The sequence below is a fragment of the Hydra viridissima genome, unplaced genomic scaffold (genome assembly GCF_058129835.1).
Source record: "Hydra viridissima isolate aposymbiotic clone 2 unplaced genomic scaffold, HvirCarnegie_v1 scaffold_8, whole genome shotgun sequence".
In the NCBI taxonomy this organism is placed as follows: domain Eukaryota; kingdom Metazoa; phylum Cnidaria; class Hydrozoa; order Anthoathecata; family Hydridae; genus Hydra; species Hydra viridissima.
Genome location: NW_028324307.1, coordinates 15474028 through 15497562, shown reverse-complemented (window position 1 = coordinate 15497562; position 23535 = coordinate 15474028). Strand labels below are relative to the sequence as shown.

General features: G+C 26.5%; 3 protein-coding genes and 1 pseudogene across 6 annotated transcripts; all 4 read left to right on the top strand.

The window, feature by feature from the left end:
• Window positions 1–1778: 1778 nt before the first annotated feature.
• LOC149885312 (protein CFAP276-like) lies at window positions 1779–4445 on the top strand. Of its 3 annotated transcripts, none has more exons than XM_090096697.1 (5): window positions 1779–1964; window positions 2604–2720; window positions 2817–2932; window positions 3431–3555; window positions 4252–4445. In XM_090096697.1, exons 1-5 carry the CDS (start codon window positions 1899–1901, stop codon window positions 4320–4322), a joined length of 495 nt encoding a protein of 164 aa, XP_089952823.1. In that variant the 5' UTR covers window positions 1779–1898; the 3' UTR covers window positions 4323–4445. The 3 variants fall into 3 exon arrangements, with proteins under 3 accessions (XP_089952823.1, XP_089952824.1, XP_089952821.1); XM_090096698.1 differs by having other exon boundaries at window positions 1945–2061; XM_090096695.1 differs by lacking the exon at window positions 1779–1964 and having other exon boundaries at window positions 2223–2720.
• A 1057-nt stretch (window positions 4446–5502) lies between these two features.
• On the top strand, window positions 5503–8999 carry LOC149885311 (uncharacterized; annotated as a pseudogene). Its single transcript, XR_016455163.1, has one exon. The product of XR_016455163.1 is annotated as an uncharacterized LOC149885311 (transcript).
• Window positions 9000–10463: 1464 nt separating this feature from the next.
• On the top strand, window positions 10464–22643 carry LOC145195223 (ATP-binding cassette sub-family D member 2-like). The gene is made up of 9 exons (XM_090095751.1): window positions 10464–11363; window positions 11566–11731; window positions 14525–14643; window positions 16418–16711; window positions 17340–17485; window positions 17641–17786; window positions 18838–18922; window positions 20890–21015; window positions 21566–22643. Exons 1-9 carry the CDS (start codon window positions 10485–10487, stop codon window positions 21747–21749), a joined length of 2145 nt encoding a protein of 714 aa, XP_089951877.1. The 5' UTR covers window positions 10464–10484; the 3' UTR covers window positions 21750–22643.
• A 126-nt stretch (window positions 22644–22769) lies between these two features.
• LOC145194919 (COMM domain-containing protein 1-like) lies at window positions 22770–23452 on the top strand. The gene has a single exon (XM_080072651.2). It carries the CDS (start codon window positions 22815–22817, stop codon window positions 23355–23357), a length of 543 nt encoding a protein of 180 aa, XP_079928777.2. The 5' UTR covers window positions 22770–22814; the 3' UTR covers window positions 23358–23452.
• The last annotated feature ends 83 nt before the right edge of the window (window positions 23453–23535 follow it).

Here is a 23535-nt window from a genome sequence, read left to right as displayed (position 1 = left end):
TCTTGGGGAAGGAAGGGGACGGGGAGAGGAATTAAACGCGCCACGATTAAACTGAAAACTATACTGAATATTTTGTCACCTGGAATAAAAAAAAATTATACTAGGAACCAAGAAATCTCTATTAAAAAAATCATCATCCCTTATATTAAAAAATTTTACTCTTGAAAAAGTTTTTCAAACTTTGAAATAAGTGACAGTCTAATAGTGCAAGGTTAGCGCTAAACGGTGAATCTGAATTTATTAACCAAATCATGCTTCACCATGATTAAACCAGACATTATGTTGACCAGCGTTATCTTATAATTTGCCAAGTCTGACCTTTTTTCTTTGATTGATTTCTCCATTTTCATAACTTATTGGCTGTAAATATCAGAATTGATTGTTTTGTTTCTTGGAATCTTCTATTTTTAATTCCAAAATTTATAGAGTTGAATTTATAGAGCTGAACGCTAGACTTCCCGTGCCAATGACTCTTATACATCAACTAGCTTGTGGTAAATTATCAAGAATTGTGTGCTGAAAAGGCATTTGTTAGTATATAGTTTTATAATATCCTAACACCATACCTCTTACAGCTTAGTTAGAAAGGACTACTGTTGTGTTTCCCTATCCTTCACAAACAGAGAAAAAGTGTTTTAGCCTCACGAAATATTGTTTTTAGCAGAAGGATCTTAAATCGGACACTTTTTTTACTTAACAATTTAGATCATCAGATGGCTCAAAAATACAGAGAAAGAAAAGTCGTTTTTTAACTGCAGCTATAGTTGCACCTTGTTCAAATGGTAACCAGAAAAACAAACCTTACAGTATACAAATCTAATCACGCTTTAAGACAAAAATTTACACGAATCTAAATCTAATAATAAATAAGATTTTAACAGTTTACTGATCTATTTGATACATAGCTAGAATGTTTTATGCAAAAGTTTATACAAACATGTCACCCGATTATTTTTATTTCCTTAAATAGGCTTTTCAACGCCTAACTTGCATAAAACAGGATTTTTTACTGCCATTTTTTTTTGGTAAATTTTTCTTTGAAAAGCGTGTTTTTTCTATCTCCTTGTCATTTTTTGCTGCTCTTAGAAATGGTTCCATATCTTCTTAAGACTTCATACATATTTGATATTTCCTACTAGAACATAGACTAAAATATATTTTATTCAAAGTATTATCAATTGATTAGCTAAGACTTTTCACCATTCTTCAAGTAACATACGGATTCCGCGTATGTTACTTGAAGAATGGTGTTTTTTGCTGTACTTTTTTCTGATACGTGGATTTATGTCTTTTAGAAAAAAAGTTGTTGGTTTCACCATTAAAAGTAAAGTAGATGTATAATTTCTGCCTATGTTAACGTACTTAAACTTGTGCCATTTACACTATACAAACCAAAAGTAACCAAAACTCAATTTTTGAAAAAATGGAGTTATATCTCTTTTTTCTCATCTCGTCGCGCTAAAAAGTAGAATAAAGATACCATTGCTTTGAGACGCAGACCCTTTAAATCTGCTTTAAAAAGTATTAAGGGGATCCACTAAGTTGTATTTTATCCCGTTGTTGTTGAATATCTGGTATGGATATTCGCCTTAATTTATGATTTTGAAAAGTTGATAAAAATAGCTCTAGTTCATTAAAGCTAAAATGAAAAGTTATATAAAGTTTTAAAATGTTTTAGAATATTTCACACTATGTAATATTCTATAATAGTTTATCTACACTCATGAATCCTTTGTGTTTAATACTTGATTAAAAATAAAAAAAGAACCTCAGATAATTTTACTACACACAACAACTTTACTGCGGGTCAACAAAATTGATGTAATCATGACAACCATAAAGCTTTGTTACTAAGACAACAATTGTCATCGCCGTGAGAAGTAAACTTTTCGGCAAAAATGTCTCGTGACCCATATCCATATCCAAGATTCGAGAATGACAAAGATTTTTCATTCGCAAAACGGGTAATTGGAAAAATGCACATAGAAAATAAGTTCACTAACTTAATTTATATTGCATTTTTATTTACTCTAAATGTGCACGCAGACTAAAATAATAAATGTTTGTGCTTGTTTTAAGTGTTTTTTTTTTGTTTTTTAATCTTTAATCAACTTTACAAATTAAGTTGTTTAAACAATAAAAACAAAAAAACTATTAAATCTATATAGGTAGGTACTTTGATTGAGGCTTTTTAAATTTGAATTTTTGTCTCACTATACCTGGCATATCATTTTAATTAGGTCTGGTTTAACATTTTTATATCATTTTAATTAGGTCTGGTTTTTCAAAAATATGAAAAGGTAATATATATTAGAGTACATTAGTTCGGATGTGGTTCAAAATTGTTTACCGTTTCTTTGTTTTTTAAGAGATATGCCAGGTACAGTGAGTCAAAAATTCAAATTCAAAAAGCCTCAATCAAAGTACCTAATATAGGAGTAATTGTATTAATTGGGGATTTTTGCCCTACTTTTTACAGTCAGTGACTTCTTGTATTTCTAGTCTTGGTTTTAACTATGTTACGTAGATTTACTAGAGTCAGTGCTTGTTTAAAAATCTTTTCAAGAAGAAAATGCACCATCATATTTCCTCTTCCTCTTAAGGTTTCTTTCAGCAGTGGTGTATTTCCCAAATCTACCCAAAACCAACCTTGGAAGCGTCTTTATGAAACAAAAACATTGGCTAGTGAGAGAAGAGCAGTTTATTATAATGATCCTCAGGTGATATACAAAATACAAATATTATAAACTGAAATAGTTATATTTGAACATTCTGTAGTCATTTTCTTCAGTTTTTTATATGTAATTTATGTTTAGGCTCCTCATGACAGTTTAGATTTTGTAATAAAATCTGTTTATGATCACCATCAAGAATTCCTTAAATCCAATGCAGAAACTTTGTACCAACCTGAAACACTGTGTCATTCATATTGGTAACTTTTTAAAACCCATTTAGTTTTATATTTCTTTTACTACTTTTAGAGGTTTAATTTCAATCGACTAATTAGAAAACAACACTGTAGTCCATTAGGTTTTTTTTGTGAAGGATTGAAAATGAATTTAAGTAAATCCTGAATCAAAATAGATGCCAAACTATACTTTAGATGTTAAAATGTTAAAGCAAATAATTTTTGTTTAAAAGAAAAAAAATATTTTTCTGATTTTTTTTTATAGTAACTAAGTATAAATAATTACCTTACACTTAAAATTTGATTGTTGTTTGTTAGTTAAGAAAAACATTGATTTATCTGTTTTATAAATATTACTGAATCAAATGTCTTTATGCTCCATTAAAGGTTGAATTAAATTTCAATGCCTTATGCTTTGGTTTATTTGCATTAGAAATCAAAAGTTTAAGTTAAATAAATAATTTTTTAAACTGTTTTAGAAAAAGATTTCATAAATTTACAATAATTTTTGTCTTTGTTTAGTCGTGTATTAAATAATCAAAGTAAGCAGAAGTGTATCATTCAAAATAAAGAGTGCCTCGTAAATTATCCAATTATATCTATCTCAGACAAAAAGGAAAGTATCCATTGCATAGATGGTGCTATAGGTAAGTAAAACATGTAGTTATTTGGAATGTAAATAAGATTTTCAAAATATAAAATAAGTATTGTTATAAAGCTTCACTAAAACAGGACCGCTTTAAAGTTCAACCAATCTGTAATTTTTTTACACACTGCTCTAAATATTTAAACATTAAACGTTTAAAAATTTTAAAAAAACTTTGAATTTGTTAAATTGTTTAAAAAATTTCTAAAACAGAAACAATTTACATAAATGATATTTTTAAATGGTAAAATTGAATTTACACTTATACTTTGATAGTAAAGAATGAAAATAACAAAAGTAAAGTTATATATTGAAGCAATTATTATGAGGAAAAAAAAATTGTCTACTGAAAATAATGTCATGAAAAACTCTTGATAAAACTGATAATATGATTTTAGAATTTGATGATTAAATGTCTCAAGGTTAATTTTAATAATTAAGTTGTCAGTATACTAAATTTATTACTTTCTTTTTTCAAATACTTAAATATTTTATATATAGCTTTGCAGTTATAACTCATGTTGCAATCATTTGATGCTATAACTAGAAATTTGAAGCTCTGGATACAGTGGGGCTCTCCTGTTAGAAATTTTAGGTTTTCTGTGTGATGTGGTTTTAATGCTTAATATTATTCTTGTCTAGAGTGATATAGCACAAACTAAAAGAATTAGGTAACATAGTTTGTGTTTATTTTTAGCAAGTCATCATTGCGCTGCTACCAATCGTGGGTACTCAAGAAAAAATGATGGTGGTTTTTATGGATGTTAAATTTTATCTATATGTATTTATTTTTCTACTTTTCCTTTTATTTTTTTTACTTTTGTAATTTTATAAAGGCTAATCTTTAAAAAAAGAAATGTAGAATTTTAGAGCATTTATTATTTACCAGTACTGTTTCTGTCTTATTTGACTTCGGATCTAGCCATTTATTGCTCCTTTTTTCGTAAGCCAAATGAAACTGCAAATAGGCAGAGACGGATCGAACGTTCCAAAGTTCTGCTGAACATGCAGTTTTAAAATATTGGTTTGAAAAATGCTATTTTAATATTTTATCGACTCATTGGTACAGTACTAAACAAGCTTGAGTCTTTGTCCCTCTTCCGGGCACAAAGACTCAAGATATAAGACTCTGATATAAAGTTTCACGCTAAGCAGCGAATTACAGTAAATGCACTTGAACACCATGATTTCTTGAGAGCAACGGCACAATTTTTGTGTAAAAGTTCTACCCCTATAACGTTGGAGCAATATTCTTTTTCTGCTTTTCATTAAAAGAACATTTGAGATAATACTTTAATGTTATTTGCGTTTAGTGTATTTTAGTCTCTGCTAGCGTTACTATCGATTTAAAAAAAATTATAGGCTATTATATTAGACTACTTACGTAAAAAAAAAGCAATATTTAGTCCCAAAAATTATACGCTAAAATTTCAAATCAAATGAAAAAAACCCAGGTTAAGTAATATTATGGATATTCTAAGTCAGACAACTTGCAATATTCTAAGTTAGACAGTTCAGGAAATGATGGATGTGAGACAAATTCAATCGGCCATTTCTATTAGCTAGTGATTGCAAAATAAATCCTAATTCTTGAAAATAATAATCTCATAATTAATTGAAAACTGAAATAAAAAAGTATATAAGATTTGGTTATAGTAGGCACTTCAGTCACGTGACAAATTCCGTAGACAAAATTTGCGAAGTTTTTTATATATAAAGAAGACTTTTTCAGATTAAATTTAGACCGATTTTTTTAATCTATTATGCCATAGTAAAACGTTTTACGAAAAGTAAAATGATTAATCTTTCATAAAATATCTGCTAGAATTTTCAATATCAGTTTATCTGGCTGTAGGAACGGTTTCAATTAATTATTCGTAATTATTTTAGCTTAAAGTTATTTTATTTGCGTTCTAGCATCCTTTAAAATAATATATAACTATTTTTCTTTGTTTTTTTTTTTGTTTTTTTTTGGTTTTGTGATGAATAAGTTGGTCTAAAATAACTTTAAAAATACTAAGTTTTTGCTAATATTCGAGTATTCAGCTTAATTTTTAAGTCTAAGTTAAAACCTGCTAAATCCCGTCCTCTTCTTCCTTTCAGTCCGTCTTAATATTGTTTCAAAAATTATTACGATAACTAATTTGCAAAAACAATATAACAATTTAATTGTATAATACAGTATTTGTATAAAATTAGCCTTATCATAATGAATAATAAAGAATTATATGATTGGTATCTATGCTTGAGTGATAAATCTTTGAAAATGGTTTGCTCGAATTTCAGAAGCCGATTCTCCAATTTGTTTTCAGTAACTGAAAATAATTTGAGCTTGTACAACAAAATTAAAATTGTTGTAGATAAATTTAAATCGTTAAAAAAAAACAATAAAAGAAGAGATATATATATAAGCTGATGCTCTTTAAACCGCCTATTTCGGAAACTAGTTGTGAATTATGTATATCAAGTGAAAAAAATAAAACGAAGGGTAAAAAAAGAAAGTTGAACCAACAAACCTCGAAAAACTGTTTTAAAAAATTGAAACTTGCTTCATCTGGTTGTATAAATAAGTTCAAATCTGCTAATGTTCGTATTAGTAATATGAAAAAAAAATTTACATCTAACGACCCTAGAAGGACATATAAACTATTACATGCAAGTAATAAAGCAAAGATTCATCAATTAAAAAAGAAACAAAATAAGGAAATAAAAGAATTAAAAGATTTTTATAATAAAGTCATTAAAAATCTTAATAAAAGAGTTAAATTTTTGTTAGTTAAGCTTGAAAAAAGTGACAATAAAGTTGCACTCCTTCATGAGAAAAAAAGAATTACATGCAAAAAATTGTATTATGTAAACAAGAAGTTTAGCATGGTAGTAAATAAACATGAAAATTTGTCTTCTAACAGTTTAAATAATCCTGAAAAGGATACAGACTTTCCTGACACTAGAGTATTAAGCAAAGAAAATAAAGATTTTAATTTAAGTTCTCTTTTCCATGATCGCAGAATAATAACATTTCAAAACGGAAGGTATTCTAATGATATAAGAGAAGTTATTATGGAGTTAGTTTCTTTGAATGTCAGCATGAACAAAGTTAATGAAGTTATCACAATTGTTTTAAAAAAACTAGCAAAGATAGATATAGAGAAGCTTCCCTCAATTGGTACAAAATCTCGATTTATGACTGAGGCTTTAGCACTTGCTCAACTTCAAGTTGCAGAAGAAATGATAAACACTGTAGAAATTAATTCGGGCAATTGTCTTCACAGTGACGGTACCACTAAACATCATAGACATTTTCAAAATTTCCAAGTTACTACCACAAATGGAAGTACTTTATCTTTTGGATTATGTGAAATGGCTGGCAGTGATGCAGATTGTACTATTAATGCGTTAACAAAAACATTAGATGATATATGTGACATTTTAGAAAGTAGCAGCAAGGAAAACGATTTTTCTAACCTTGTATGTTCTTTTAAAACTACCATGTCTGATCTTGGGCCAGTTAATCCACTGTTTAATTTAAAGCTTAAAGATATGAGGAAAAAGTTACTGCCTAAAGTTATAAAGAACTGGGAAGGTTTAAAAAAAGGCGAGCAAGCAGATTTCATTGAAATGTCTAATTTTTTTTGTAAATTGCATTTATTATCTAACTTTGCAACAGAAACTGATAAAACAATTAACTCATTCGAAAAGTTAGTTTTAAGTACTAGTTATGAAAATATTTTTGCATTCAATACTGCTGAATCAGGTGCCACTAGATTAATAAGAACTGCATGTAAAGCTTTTCATGTAAGGGGAAGTGATGAAGCTGGAGTTGCTGGGTATTTTAATGCATTTCTTGCTGGTAAAGGACAAAGTAAGTGTATGCTTGCACCCTTTGTTGGTAACAGATTTAATATATTATATTATAATGCTGCAGCTTTGTATTTTCATTCAAAAGATATTTTAGAGTTTCTTCAAAATTGGCCAAATCAAAGTAATCTTTTACTTGCAGTTAAAGAAGATATTAGCAAGAAATTATATTTAGCAGAAGTGCGGGCTCTTGGAATAATTGATAAAATAATTACAGGTCCACTTTGGCGGATAATTGAATCACAAAAGAGTATTCTTGATATGAATCCATTTTTGTTAACCCTAAAAATGAAACTTTCAGATTTGTGTAAAAATGCATCATCGATTATGATCTCGAAAACACCTATATTCAGTCCAAGTGATGTTAATATTCATAAAGATATTTTGTATGATAAATTATTTGAAGAGACTAATGACACTGATTTAAATATTTTAACACAGCAGACATTAGAAGTAATTTGTCATTCTTTGTTAGTTGTTCTGGAAAGACAATCTGCTGATCAACTTCCTGGAGGTAAATATTGGCATCCTTCTGATAATATAAGTAAGGCTGCAGAGAATGTTCCAACAACAAACAAAGCATCAGAAAGTGACTTTGCGGTGTTGGATCTTTTAATTCGTACAAAGCCAAATGCCAAAATACAAACTATACAAGCTTATACTATGTGGTATAAAAACAAAACACTAGACTGGTTGGATAAAAAGACTTTAGATGAGCGTGACTCATTGCTAAAAAAAGCTTCAACAAACTTTAATAAAATGAAAGATAAAATACAAACAATGTCATTTAGAATTAAAGTTTGAAATGAGTGAAAGGTTGTCTGAAAAGCATAAAGCTAAAAAAACAGCTGAAGACAAAGCCTTCTTAAAAAAAGCTAAATCGGTTAATGAGTTGTTAAAATTGAAGACAAAGGTGTGGTTGACCTCAAAAGAAGCAGATGATGAATATGTTTTGTTAGTTGACACATTTAAAAGCAAAAAAATATTAAGAGCACAGTTGGATTTTTATAGGTATGTTATGGAAGTTAAATGTGAACCTAATTATTTTTACAAAACTAAAATGCATGGTAGTAAGCGAAAAGACTTAACAAACTATGAGTTGTTCAGTAATTTACAATCAGTTATTAGAACAAGGACTTTTCCAGAGCCCATTGAGAGAAGAGTTATTCTTATTGAAAGAAAAGAACGAGATATTTTGATTGCAAAAGAGAAAGAAGAGTTAAGTGAAAAATTAAAGAATGCAAGACTGCCTCAATTAGCAAATCAACAAAAAACAAACATCTTGGCTGTCATTCTAAATGATGTTAATTATCTTGTTGGGAAATTTATTCAACATAAAATAATGAAAATCGACACTAAAAAATACTTTTGGTGTACAGGTGAAGTTCTTCGAGTAAACAAGTCAACTCCTAACTTAAAAAAAACTTTGTTTGATGTGGTCTATGAGACTGAGGAAAATCAAGTATGGGCTTTTCCATTGCTTGTTGACCTTGAAAAAGGAAAGGTTATACTTTTGTAAAAAGCCTATTTTACAATTTATTTGAAATAATTACTAGTTATATATATTATTAGTAATATTTTATTAGAAATGTGTAATGTGTCTATGACTATATTAATGTATATATATTTTTCTGCTATATATATTTTTTCTGTATATATATTTTTTCTAAAGATTAGTTGTGAACTGAAAGTTGTTCTATTTGTATATTGTTTAATGATAACAGATAGATTATTGCCTAAAGTCGTTGCGTAAAATTTTTACGCTAAAAAAAAATGTTAAAAAAAACTAAAATAAAAAAACGCGTTTTTTTGTCTAAAAAAATGTCAAATTAGGTAGTATAAAAATGCAAATTTCTTGACAACCAGAAGTGCTACAAAGTTGGTTAAACCCATTTTAAAACAAGATTAACATTTTGAATGCAATAAAATTAAAATTAACATTTTAGCTTAATTGTATTACGAGATCATAAAATGGACTGAAGTGCCTAGTTATAGAAATTTGTTTAATCCAGAGAATTATTCTTGAATTAGCTACTAAAGAATTTGCCTAAGTTTAAATAATGATCAGGATATCATCAAATATTAGAATTCTTATAGAAATTATATTACTAAAATTAGATCTAAGGTATTGCTCAAGAAGAAATGTGAATCCTCTGCGGTATAAATAAATGCCTAAAATGTTTGAAAAAGTACTATCAACTGGGGTGACTTTGACCACTGTTTGTGATTTTATTTGCCTGAAAATTATTTCTTCTGTGACTGTGCTTATTTCTTTTAATAAATTTTTGCCTTATGTAGTTTATTCTAAAAGCTAAAGCACGATAACAAAAGAAATAAACTGCAGGGAAACAAAATCATAAATAGTGGCCGAAGTCACCCTAGTTGACGGAACCTATTTTTTCCAGAGTTTAAGAGTTTGAGTTATTCCTGAAAACTTAAGGGATGCAGTTTTTGTTTCGCGGCAATAAATTAAGCAGGCAACCAAAAATATTTCAACACATTTACATAAAGGAATGATAACAAAAGCACGCAGAGTACAATATGATAGAATCCCGCTTTTAACAATAGTTCAGCGAAATGTGGAAAAACCATTCAAATTTTATCACAAGTATTCACGTCCAAATTTTCCATTTCCTTATCTTCAACACATGCACAGCAAGAGAACCTTCATTTGCCAAATATTTTGGTTTTAATATTACATCTAAATTCTTAAATTACTGTTCAAATTTGTTTTACATTCTACGAGAAAGAACCAGTTTTTAAATTGACTCTTTCAAATAACCTTCGATTTCGCAATTAGAAGCAGAGTTGTGGTTTCACTAAGATTTCATAAAAGCAAATTGAAATTTTATTAATTATCATATTTACTCATATCTCTATGTTTAAACGTAACAGAGTATAGTGAATAAAGAACGTGTGAGTGGCATGTGTAATCTTTAATGGTATTATTCTCACTTGTAAGGAATTAAGTACATAAATAATATTTTCAAAATTATCAAATAAATTATTATTATGTGTTTTTCTGTGTATATATATTTCATTTGTAGTATTTATAAAACAATAAATGCAATAATGCTGTCAAAAGAAAAGTATTTGATTAACAAGTCTCAAAGTTATGCTCCAACTGCAGTCATTGCAACAGCAAGTGTTTATGTTGTATATCGTGCATTCTCTTTTGGTTACTCAAAGATTTTAGAGAAAAAAACTTCTCATACCATTTGTAACGAGTTAAAACAGAAACAAAATGCTAGTAAAAAACAATTTCATGAGAAATTAATGGAGTTGCTAAAGATTATACTGCCTGGTGTAAAAACAAAAGAATTTGGGTTATTATCAATGCATACTGTGGCATTGATTACTAGAGCATTTTTGTCAATTTATGTAGCAAAGCTGGATGGCAAATTAGCAAGATGTATTGTTGAGAAGAATTTGCTGAAGTTTATATCATTGCTTTTACAATGGATTGGTGTAGCTGTTCCAGCCACTTTCATTAATTCATTGTTAAAGTTTTTAGAAGGAAAACTTGCGTTAGCTTTTCGAACACGTTTAGTAAAATATGGTTATGAACTTTATTTTCAAAAACAAACATATTACAAAGTGGGTAATCTTGATTCACGATTATCTGCTCCTGATGAATGTTTGACTGAAGATATCAGAATGTTTTCAGAATCAGTTTCTCATTTATATTCTCATTTAACAAAACCTGTATTAGATTTATTATTAGTGTGCTTTTCATTAAATAGTATGGCAAATAAACGTGGTCAATCTTGGTTAAAACCTGTCATATTAGCTACTTGTGTGACGGTGTCAACAGCTCAATTGTTAAAAATATGCTCTCCAAAGTTTGGTAAACTTGTTGCTGAAGAATCTATTTGCAGAGGGAATCTGCGAACAGTTCATTCACGAGTCATTACAAATGCTGAAGAAATAGCTTTTTATGGGGGACACAAGGTATGCTTTTACATTGGTTATTTAAATTTCAATTTGTAGCAAAAAAGTTGAGTTTTTAAGCACTGACTATCTGAGCTGAAAAATGTCTAGTAACACTCTAGCACATCTTGTGTTTTCACAAATGTTTATATATTACTTAACAAGTTGTAATTTATCTTTTTTGTTTTAATTATTAACATGTATTTTTTTAAATCAAATTTAGGTTGAACACAGTTTGTTATTAAAAAGTTACAATATGTTAGTCAACCAGGTAAATGTTATACTGGGACAGAAGCTCTGGTATGTTATGCTTGAGCAATTTCTCATGAAGTATTTATGGAGTGGATTTGGGATGATAATGATAGCTCTGCCTATTATGATGGGGAAAGGTAAAAACAAAAATTCTGTGTGTAAAATGTTGTAATAAACTGTAAAAAAACAGTACACACAACCACACTATGTATGTATGTATGTATGTATGTATGTATGTATGTATGTATGTATGTATGTATGTATGTATGTATGTATGTATGTATGTATGTATTATTGTTTCATGTTGCATAATTTTGAAATACAAAATCTCATGTTTGTATAAGAGTGCTCATATAGAAGCAATATATATATATAGAAGGAAGAAATTACAAATATGTACAATACAAAAAATTTCAAGCCTGGCAAAAATCATTAAAAACTCCAGTGGTCATCAAATGAAAAGAATCAAAAAGCACTTTGTCCAATTTTTCAAAGACAATGGCTTGATTATTTCTATTCAATGCAATATGAAAAGTATCAACTATCTGGATGTAACTTTAAACCTTGATGACAACTCATTTCAACCTTACAGTAAACCTGAGAATGTCCTAAGTTATATTCATGCCAAATTTAACTACCTGCCCAAATTTTAAAGCAAAATCCACATTCCATCAAATTACAATTATTGGTTACTTCATCTAGTAAATACATTTTCTGAAATTCTACACATATGTATATGGAAGCTTTTAAGTTTGGTTATAACCAAAATCTTACATACATACCTAACATGTACCCCGTTATCACCAAAAATCTTAAGCTCTAAATCATCTGGTTCAATTCTCCTTTAAGCAAAAATGTTAGCACTAATATAGGAAAGCAGTTTTCAAACCTAATTACCAATATTTTTCATTCCACCACAACCTCCACAAAATATTTTTACAATATTTATAATAATGTTAAATAATTCTATCAAAGTGAGCTACAGTTGCATGCTAAGCATGAAAGACATTAATTCACAAAACCACCACATTCTACAAAAAACCCCAATATCAGAGAAAAAACTTGTAACTGTACACATAAAACAAAGTGCCCTTTACATCAACAATTTCTTACAACAAACATAGTTTACCAAGCTATCATCACTTCCAACTACCCAGAAACAAAAGATTAAAGTGTGATTATGTTTTATATATATATATATATATATATATATATATATATATATATATATATATATATATAAGACATAATCACACATTAATTGGTAAATAAATTTTCATACCTAATAACATTCATTAGCTATGAATTATGGTGAAATTATGTTACTCTGATTTCAGACATCAAAAAGAATGTCCACTTAGTCCCTTGTGTCAATTTGGGAGAGGAGAAATTTCTTTTCATGTCTTCACTTTGAAGGTGCTTTGTTCTTTTTATACAGCATCCTTGTATATTATAATTTCATATTTCTCATTAAGGCTTAACTTGAAATTTCTTGTGGCCAGGTTGTATGACTTACAGTGCTTGATGATTTTCCACTTAAGTGTTAGTATAAGGTTAGCATCTTTTTTTCTTTTTCCTTTTTTCTGATAGCTTAGCATCCTTTCTTTATTTTTCATATTGATATATTTTGTAACTTAGAGATTGTTTTACTGAAAGCAGCTTCGTATGCATTTTTTTTAGTAAGCATTGTTGGTTTAATATTGTTTTGTTAGTACAATTGCTACAATTGCTACAATTGTTAGTACAATTTAGTTATTGGCATTAAAATTTTTTTGTGAAGTATGGTGATTGTGCATGTCTATGATTGCATTCATGTTTGGCATGTAGCTGTAACTCATTTTGATGAAGTTATGCTTTAATATCTTGTGGAGTTTGTGATGAATTGGGAAATGATAGTCAATTTAGTTTAATAAAATGATTGGTTATTTCCAAACACCTTATTTCCAGTTTTTATTTTATCTCCTGCTTTTTAAATGAACTGCCCCCCCCTCTTTCTTCCCTCCCCTTCCTTCCCTCCCCTTCCTTCCCTCCCTTTCCTTTCTTCTCTATCCTTCCCTCCTTCCCTCCCCTTTCTTCCCTTAGGGCAGTTATACAGCTAAAGGCAAAAAAAAATCAGTTTTTCTTTGCCTTCTTAAACCATAGTAATAAATGAATAAATCTAATTTAATCCTAAAAGTTTTCTGTGAAGAAGTTATGTCAAAATGGGTTGAATTATTTTTAGGCATGACCTGCCAGCTTGTATTCTTCAGCCTTACCTAGTATAAAAGTATTTTGTTCTAAAATGTAAAAAGAATTTTTTATCATATCTACTCATTATTTAACTCTCCAAAAAAGTACCTGAAATCTATATAGCAATCTCAAAATTGACTTGTGCCAATCCCTGATAAGGAATCATAAGCTGACAAAACTATAAAACAATAATTTACAACTATGAAAACCTGCTAAAGAGAAAGAGATAAGTGTAAACATGAAAATTTAATTCTTGTTCTCCATTTAGCACAGGAAACCAGGAAAATATTTCTTTTGAAGATTCTGAACTCATTATACAGTATCTTTGTTATTTTTGTAATGTGTTTTTTTTTTTGTTTATATTTCATGGCTGATTGCTATTCCATAAAAACTACCATTAAAAGTTGTATATATTCATGTTAAGACATAAATATCCAATGTAAGCATCAGGTAGTTTGTTTTTTGACATTTGTTGTGTTAATCTGCACTGATTATTAGTTGGGTTTTGGTTTAAAAAAAAAAAATTACAAAATAATTTAGCATAACGCTTTTTATTGTAACACCTACCCTTATAATATGTACCATTATTTTTATTTATCTTTCTTTTTCTTTTTTTAACACTGATTAAGTTATTACATTTAGAATTAAAAGTATTAAAAATATTGCAATACCAATTTTTAAAATTGCTTTTGTTATTAAAGATGCTTCAGTTGATTTGTCAGAGCAAATTAGTGAAAGAAGTCAAACATTTACCACGTCGAGAAATCTCTTGCTCTCAGGTGCTGATGCTATTGAAAGAGTTATTTCTTCTTTAAAAGAGGTAAACACTTTGAGCACCAAAAAAAGAACTGCTAATAAAATGGCTTATGTTTTGTTTTGTTTATTTTTTTTAATGCTTTGAACTGCCTTTGCAGCATGTATATTACTTTTACCAAAATTTGCTCCATTGAAATCAGCTTAAAAGTGAAACACACAATTATTGTTAATAATTTTTTACTAAAGACTTTAGGGGATCAACAAAATTTCCATTTGCTGTTGATATAGTATTCTGTAATCATGATGCATCACACTATTGTTTGTTCATTTGTCTAGAAATCAGTTATAACAGCAAAATGTTTCTGCTTTTCAAACTCTTTTCTAAGCTTTTTTCAATTTTTTTTTTTTTTTTTTTTGTACTGTAAGTATGGGAAATAATTCAGTCAGAAAAAAAATGTTGTCAATGGAAATATTTCCATGTTTAACTCAGAAAATAACTTTTCTGTCAATTTTTGTAAACAAGAAACCTAGTAATTTTTGGAAGTCCTATTTTCCCCACACATGGTTTTATATAAGCTTTCAAACCATTTTACCATCTCAAGATTTCTATTTTTAGAACAGCTTTTACACTTTGAACAAATAATTTGCTCTTTGAAAACATTCCTAAATATATCTTTAAGAAAGATGACCATACATTGCTTGTTTTATGATTTTCAATTCAGCTCATACTTTCATTGTTTGTAGAAATAAATTTGATGATTTTTGATTTATTCATTTTGTTTGTTTTTAACTTAAAAACATGCATATATTGCACATAAAGCATTAGGGTAACAGGAATTGCAATATTATTGTTTATCATTGCAAGCATGAGGTTAAAAATGGTAAATCTGTTACTGAAAATTCAATACTATCATGCTTTTCATTAAAATTACCATACTGTGGTAGTGGTAATTATGGGCAAGGTAATACTGCTGCTGCATCTTGATTTCATCCTAATTGTAAAAAAAAAGTTGTAAAATGTGCAAACAGATGTAATTTGTGAATGACTAAGGTTTTATCAAGGCTCAAAATGGCTTCTTGTCTGCTTTCAGCGTAGAGTTAAGATTTTTTTGTGATAATTTATCTTGTAAAGCCATTTTTAAGTTTTTTGAGGACCATATCAAGGCTCAAAATGGCTTCTTGTCTGCTTTCAGCGTACAGTTAAGATTTTTTTGTAATAATTTATCTTGTAAAGCCATTTTTAAGTTTTTTGAGGACCAGTAGCTATCAGAATTAGTAGCGTAGTAGGTTTATTTCAGGTTCTCCATGACCTAACATTTCCAAATTTAGTTTTTGAGATGCATACAAAGATTTTTTCTACATCCACTTAAAAAAGATAGAAAATACTTTTATTTCTGTACATGTTTTTAGTTGGTTTTTATAAAGATAAATATTAAAAATGCTTTTTTCACTGTAGAATTCAAGTGTGAAGGATTTTTAGTAGGTTCAGATATATTTTTTGGCTCCTAAAATATAAGCCATATTCTTAATTTTAATTGCAATATTAGAAGGAAAAAAATTTTCAGTTCAAAGAGATATTTTTAAAATTTAAGGTAACTGTTACTGTATTATCTTGTATTAATGATCAATTACAAATGAATAGCCTCTTGTTAAAGCCTGTTTAAATGTTAAACTTCATGTGGAAATTTCTAGTGTAATAGATTAAAAATACATGTGGCATTTTCTAGTGTTATTTCATTGTACAATTAACATACATGTTTTTCTTGTACATATATATTTAACTTTAAGTTAATAAATGTAATTTGTGTAATTATTTGTTTTTATGCCTATGCATGTAGGTTCATGAGTTGACAGGATTCACTAATCGAGTATATGAGATGATTAATGTATTTAAAGATATCCATAAGGATAAGTTTGTTGGAAGCAATTCTTCAAAAACATACAGTTTTGCTTCTTTAGAAGATAAACTCCTGGAATCATCTTTTGAGCCAGTATTTAAATATGGTCAAGTGCTCTGCTTAAATGATATGCCAAGAGTACAGCCTAAATATACAAAAGGAGATATTATTTTAAAGAATGTCCCCATCATTGCTCCAAGTGGTGATGTTGTATGTCCCAGTTTGTCAATCCAGGTATTTTTTATTCTTAGATTTTTATTAGGTAGTTATATCTCTGTTCTCAAAAAAATTTTTAAATATATTTGTAATGAGATTGGCTTAAAATGAAATATTGAACTTAGTAAAAATTTAAAGCAAAAATTTCAATTTTTATAATTAACTATTTTTACAGTTAACTATAAAAAATGAATTTCTTGCTTTAGTTAACTATGTAGAAAAAACTTATCAACATACTTCTATACATTTGGGATCAGTCTCAAAATAATATTTGTAATATAAATTTCAATTCAGTATTAAAGAAATCCCCACATTCTCCAGCATAAATGATTTCTCCAAACATTGATTTCTACAGTATTTGGTAAACTCTGTTTTTAATCTCTGTTTTTTGAGATCTTACAAAGTTTCCTCAATTCTTCAGTGGTTGTAAAAGCTGAGTGAAATAAGATAGCATCCTGCTAGAATCACTTGTTCTTCAGGTCCAGCCTATTTAATTTTAGTACAAGAAACCACTGTATCATTTTATCACTCTTATGTTCAGAGTTACTTTATGCAGATGCAATAGCCTTGAATGAAGTTAATAAGGGTTTTCCCTTCCCCAATATCAGAAATTTGTTTTTTAAATTTTTATTCTTCATTATTTTAGATTGTGCAAGGTATGCATTTTCTAATAACTGGTCCCAATGGTTGTGGTAAGAGCTCTTTGTTTCGTGTGCTAAGTGCTTTATGGCCTGTATATGGGGGCGAGTTGTTTGTGCCTCCAGTAGACGAGATGTTTTACATTCCACAGCGGTAACTTTAAGCTCTGAATTTATTTTTATAAATTTATTGTTTTTTTGTATAAATCTTTGTTTTTCAAAATTATATTTCTCACCATGTAAAATTAAGCATAAAGTTTTTACTCAGGGTCAATTTCATTAACTTCTAAATTTCTAATTTGTTATTAGTCCATATATGACTCTTGGAACATTGCGTGATCAAGTTATCTACCCAGATAGTCTCTCTGATATGAAGGCAAAAGGTTGGACAGATAATGATCTAGAAAGCATTCTTGATAAAGTCTTTTTGCAATATGTTATTACAAGAGAAAATGGTATTTTTTTCTTACTTTCTTATTTTTTCTTTGAATTTATTGTATTACTTAAAAGTATTATGATTATTACTTAGTTTTAAGTTAAACCACCAATAATAATAAATAATAATAATAATAATAATAATAATAATAATAATAATAATAATAATAATAATAATAATAATAATAATAATAATAATAATAGTAATAATAATAATAATAATAATAATAATAATAATAATAATAATAATAATAATAATAATAATAATAATAATAATAATAATAATAATAATAATAATAATAATAATAATAGTAATAATAATAATAATAATAATAATAATAATAATAATAATAATAATAATAATAATAATAATAATAATAGTAATAATAATAGTAATAATAATAATAATAATAATAATAATAATAATAATAATAATAATAATAATAATAATAATAATAATAATAATAATAATAATAATAATAATAATAATAATAATAATAATAATAATATTAATAATAATAATAATAATAATAGTAATAATAATAATAATAATAATAATAATAATAATAATAATAGTAATAATAATAATAATAATAATAATAATAATAATAATAATAATAATAATAATAATAATAATAATAATAATAATAATAATAATAATAATAATAATAATAATAATAATAATAATAATAATAATAGTAATAATAATAATAATAATAATAATAATAATAGTAATAATAATAATAATAATAATAATAATAATAATAATAATAATAATAATAATAATAATAATAATAATAATAATAATAATAATAATAATAATAATAATAATAATAATAGTAATAATAATAATAATAATAATAATAATAATAATAATAATAATAATAATAATAATAATAATAATAATAATAATAATAATAATAATAATAATAATAATAATAATAATAATAATAATAATAATAATAATAATAATAATAATAATAATAATAATAATAATAATAATAATAATAATAATAATAATAATAATAATAATAATAAAAAAAAGTGTACCACCACACCTGATTTATTTAGGCTGGGATAGTGTCAGTGATTGGATTGATGTGCTTTCTGGTGGAGAAAAGCAAAGAATGGGAATGGCTAGAATGTTTTACCACAGGTAAATAGAAGTTTATTTTACAGAATGAATGCAACAAAATACCCTTATTTTGTTGCATTCATTTTGTTGGATTCCATGTTAAACTTTTTTAAATTTCATAACTAATGTTCTCAAAATTAGTTCTTTTTTCTTTCTTTCTTTCTTTTCTTTTTTTTTTTACCAGTTATTGCAAGCATTAAAGTTATTTGGTTCAAAAGCCCTTACAACTTTACAAGCACTATTTTACTCATTTTAAAAGTTTTTTGTACTAAAAAATTACAAAGTACAAACATCTGAACATTATCAACGTGTCCATTAAATATTTGTTTTATCACCTGCATTTTCATATGTATCACCTACATTTTCTTATATATCACCTACATTTTCTTATATATCACCTACATATTCTTACATATCACATACGTTTACTTTGCAGTTCATAAATAGTATTGTGCTCAAAATAGTAATTCAAACTAAAGCATAATGAGTTGGTGCTTAAATTGTTCATTTATTTTATAGTAAAAAACTATTAAATTAAGGGTGCACTGAGTTTTCATTTCTATGCCAATCCCTGAATTTCACCTATCCCAGTGAATTTATAGTTTTCTGTTAGTTCTCCTAATACTATCATATGTTGCTTAAATTGTTTAAGATGTCTCAACTTTTTGCTGTGTAAGAGTGATAAGCAAGTTTTTGAACTTCTTCCTCCAACATCTATGAAATAATCAATTGGAACCGAGTACGAATTAAGAGTGTATATATCAGTACCAGTCCCATTCCTGATAAGAAATACTTTCATTTTCTGTTTTTTAAAATTGTTTTTGCAAATTTCAATTTTTCTGTACCCAGCCAATTTTCACACCTATGAACCATGCATAACTTATTTTCTTGTCTACAAACAATCATTTTCTTATTTGACTTTTAAGTGTTTCTTATTTGACTTTTAAGTATTCTTGTCTGCAAACAATCATTTTCTTGTTTGAATTTTATGCTTACAAAATCTTGTCTTCCTGTTTAAAAATTCCTTTGTCTGCGAAAGATTTTTTTTTTTACTTTTTCTAGCATGCAACTATTTGTTTTCCACCGAAAAAAGTAGGGAATTTTTAGATTAAAAAATGGCAATTTTAAAGAAAGTTTAATAGCAAAAAATCTTTCAATTAAAACTAGACATCCTTATAATTTTTTTGAAGCATGACTATTAGATTCCCTAAAATCTAATAAGTAATAAGTGAAAAGAAATATTTCTCAAAATACAGATCTGATGAATTTAGGACATGATGATTTTATATAAAATGCCCCCAATCTCTATTGCAAAAACTTATCAATAATATTTTCACCAAGAAAATACAGGAAAGTCCCTGCAAAATTATATTAGTAATTTATTATTATTATTATTTTTTTGTATTTGATATGAGGATTGAAGTGGGATGAATTTACATAGTAGGTAACATATATTAAAAAAAAATTTTCTTTTCAATAATGCTAACACTTATGTTTGGCTCATTGGTGTCTGGAATCAAAGAATTAAATTTAATCCTGTCACATCAGATGGATAAAAAGGATTATTTCATATTTGATGGAGGTTATTTAAAAAAAAAAATTATATTGAGTTTATATATAATCATTTCATTTAATTTATTGCCAATTCATTTTATTTGCAAATATGTTTGTGTTGCTTGGTCAAGACTGAGCAGTAAATATAGGAATAGTAGGAGCAGTAAATATAGGAATAGTAGGAATGGCATTAAGATTAAGAAAAGTAAAAATATTGGATATTTTATTTAAACTATTGCCTATGGAGATAAAATGTAACAGACATTAGCTTGCCTAACTTTACCAATATTAAATTGCTAGCAAAAATTTTAATTTAGTTTTTTTAAAATTAATTTTGTACAGCTCAAAGTTTTAATAAATTTATGCATAAATAATTTATACATAAATCTATTGTATGATAATTATTTTACAGCTTATATTTTGGTTTGTTGTAGACCAAAATTTGCATTATTGGATGAATGTACAAGCGCTATAAGCATTGATGTAGAAGGGAAGATTTATCAATCAGCAAAAGATTTAGGAATAACTCTTCTTACAATTACACACAGACCATCGTTGTGGTAAATTCTCTAATATTGATTAAATAATAAATAATATATAATAATGAGTAAATAAATAAATTAAATAAATAAATAGATAAGTAAACAAATAAATAAATGAATAATAGTAATAATGATAATAATAATAATAATAATAATAATAATAATAATAATAATAATAATAATAATAATAATAATAATAATAATAATAATAATAATAATAATAATAATAATAATAATAATAATAATAATAATAATAATAATAATAATAATAATAATAATAATAATGATAATAATAATAATAATAATAATAATAATAATAAATAAATAAATAAATAAATAAATAATGATGGTGATAATAATAATAATAGTAAATAGTAATAATAAATAAATGATGATTAATTCTTGCTTAAACACTATTAGTTGTTAAAGTTTGTTATTAATATTCTTTATTATTTAGTTAATATTTGTTTATCATTAATAAGTATTATTAATTATTACTATTAGTTATTGTTTGTTGTTTTTTTATTGTTATTACTTTAAATGAGTTATAATAATTTTCTTTATTTAGGAAATTTCATTCTCATTTATTACAATTTGATGGCCAAGGTGGTTGGCGTATTGAAGAAATGGATACAAGTGCTCGTTTGAGTTTGCAAGAAGAAAAAGAAAAATTAGTCTCACAATTAGCTGGAGTGCCAAAATCTCAGCAGCGTTTAAAAGAAATTTGTGATATATTGGGAGCTAGTGAATAGTGATTTTTAATTTTTTTTTTGCATTATTTAGGACTAATTTTAAATTTTAAATTTTGTGCATTTTTTTTACTTGTACAAGTTTATGAAATTTCAGGAATATTTGCAAAATAATTTTTCCCTTTGGTCTTGTTAAATTTAGACCATTTATGTCAGTTTTTGTGTATTTTTATGGAGTCCAGTTTTTCAGTTCTGTTTCTGCTCATTTGTTTTTTATACTACATATTTATTTTCATATTTATTATTTACTATGTTCTTGTTTGTTTAATATAGTCCTATTTAAATATTTTATGTCTTTGAAATTCTGCTTTTTAATCATTAACATTATGTCAAATCTTTGTTGTAAATATTGTCATAAATATATTATATATGGATTATATTGCATTGCTGATTTACTATACATTACAAATTCTTTGGATATTTTACTTAAGATTTAAAGTGTTATAAGATTTTAATATTTAGTGTTTAAAGATTCTTCAAGGTTATAATATCTAATATGTGTGTGTCTGTGTGTGCGTGTGGCTATATGTGTGTGTGAATAAGTTGTATGTATGTATGTATGTATGTATGTATGTATGTATGTATGTATGTATGTATGTATGTATGTATGTATGTATGTATGTATGTATGTATGTATGTATGTATGTATGTATGTATGTAGACACATACACAAAAGTTTATATATTCTCTAAGTTAAATGGGAGCATATTGTCATTTTATTTTTTAAATTTAAGTTTACTTTATTAGATTATTTTTATTTCAGAGCAAAAAGTGTAAAGTTTTTTCAATTCTTTCATTTTTTTGTAATATTATTGTTTTAAACTTTACTAATATTATGATGATTGAGAGAAATTTATGGGAAATTCTTTTTTAAGAAATACTGATAGTTTAAAAGAAGAGAATGGTGATTTTTTCAAAGAGGCCAAACTTTTTTTAGGCTACTTGTATAAATATTTAGTATTTCAATGTTCCTAATATATTAATATATTATATATATTAATATATTATATATACTATATATATTATTGAATTATTATAAAATTATTAGTGAATTATAACAGTGATACCATGAGTAGTAATAATATTGGTGCTCTTTTCAATGGAATCACAAGGCAGATAATATTTGAAGATAGTGAGATTTCAGATGAGTTCCTCAAAGAGCAGTTGTACCCTGAGATAACCCAAGAAGAATTTCAGGCTCTTCTCTTAAAATGTAAAACTTGGTTACAAAACATATCGTACTTTAATATGGACTTAAAACAGCTTGAAGCATTTTTGAAATCTCAGTTGTTAAAGAGTAAAGACAATTTTACAGAGGACCAGCTGCAGGGCATTATAAAGTACTGGAAAGTGAACCAAGAAAAAGTTCATGAGAAGATACTAAAGAGGACAAAATGGGAAGATACATTTAAGTCGCTCAAATGGCAGATTGATCTTGGTTATAAAAACAATCAAGAATCAGTTGATTCAAAAGTTGTGTTTCAAATTGGTATAGCAAAAAATAATGGGACAACTGAAAATTTAGAGTTTGAAGTTAACAACAGCTCTTTAAATGATATGATATCACAAGTTGAAAAAATTCAGGCTAAGATTGAAAGCTTAGCAAAGTAAATTATAATTATTTGAAATTATTCTTTAGGAAAAAAAAGTTTTTTTAATTAATTTTTAGTTGCAGTGTGTATTATGATAATCTATTAAAAGCAAGTTAAAACTTTATTTGTTTTCTTTTTCGAATTTTTTCATTTCTTTTTCGAATTAGTTCTTTTTTCAAAAAAAACTCTGTCTTCTT

Coding starts and splice junctions, on each gene's coding strand:
- LOC149885312 (XM_090096695.1), top strand. CDS start 2,517: ATGTTACGTAGATTTACTAGAGTCAGTGCTTGTTTAAAAATCTTTTCA. Junction 2,933..3,430: donor ACACTGTGTCATTCATATTG/GTAACTTTTTAA, acceptor GTCTTTGTTTAG/TCGTGTATTAAATAATCAAA. Junction 3,556..4,251: donor TTGCATAGATGGTGCTATAG/GTAAGTAAAACA, acceptor GTTTATTTTTAG/CAAGTCATCATTGCGCTGCT.
- LOC145195223 (XM_090095751.1), top strand. CDS start 10,485: ATGCTGTCAAAAGAAAAGTATTTGATTAACAAGTCTCAAAGTTATGCT. Junction 11,364..11,565: donor CTTTTTATGGGGGACACAAG/GTATGCTTTTAC, acceptor AATCAAATTTAG/GTTGAACACAGTTTGTTATT. Junction 17,486..17,640: donor ATGTTTTACATTCCACAGCG/GTAACTTTAAGC, acceptor ATTTGTTATTAG/TCCATATATGACTCTTGGAA.
- LOC145194919 (XM_080072651.2), top strand. CDS start 22,815: ATGAGTAGTAATAATATTGGTGCTCTTTTCAATGGAATCACAAGGCAG.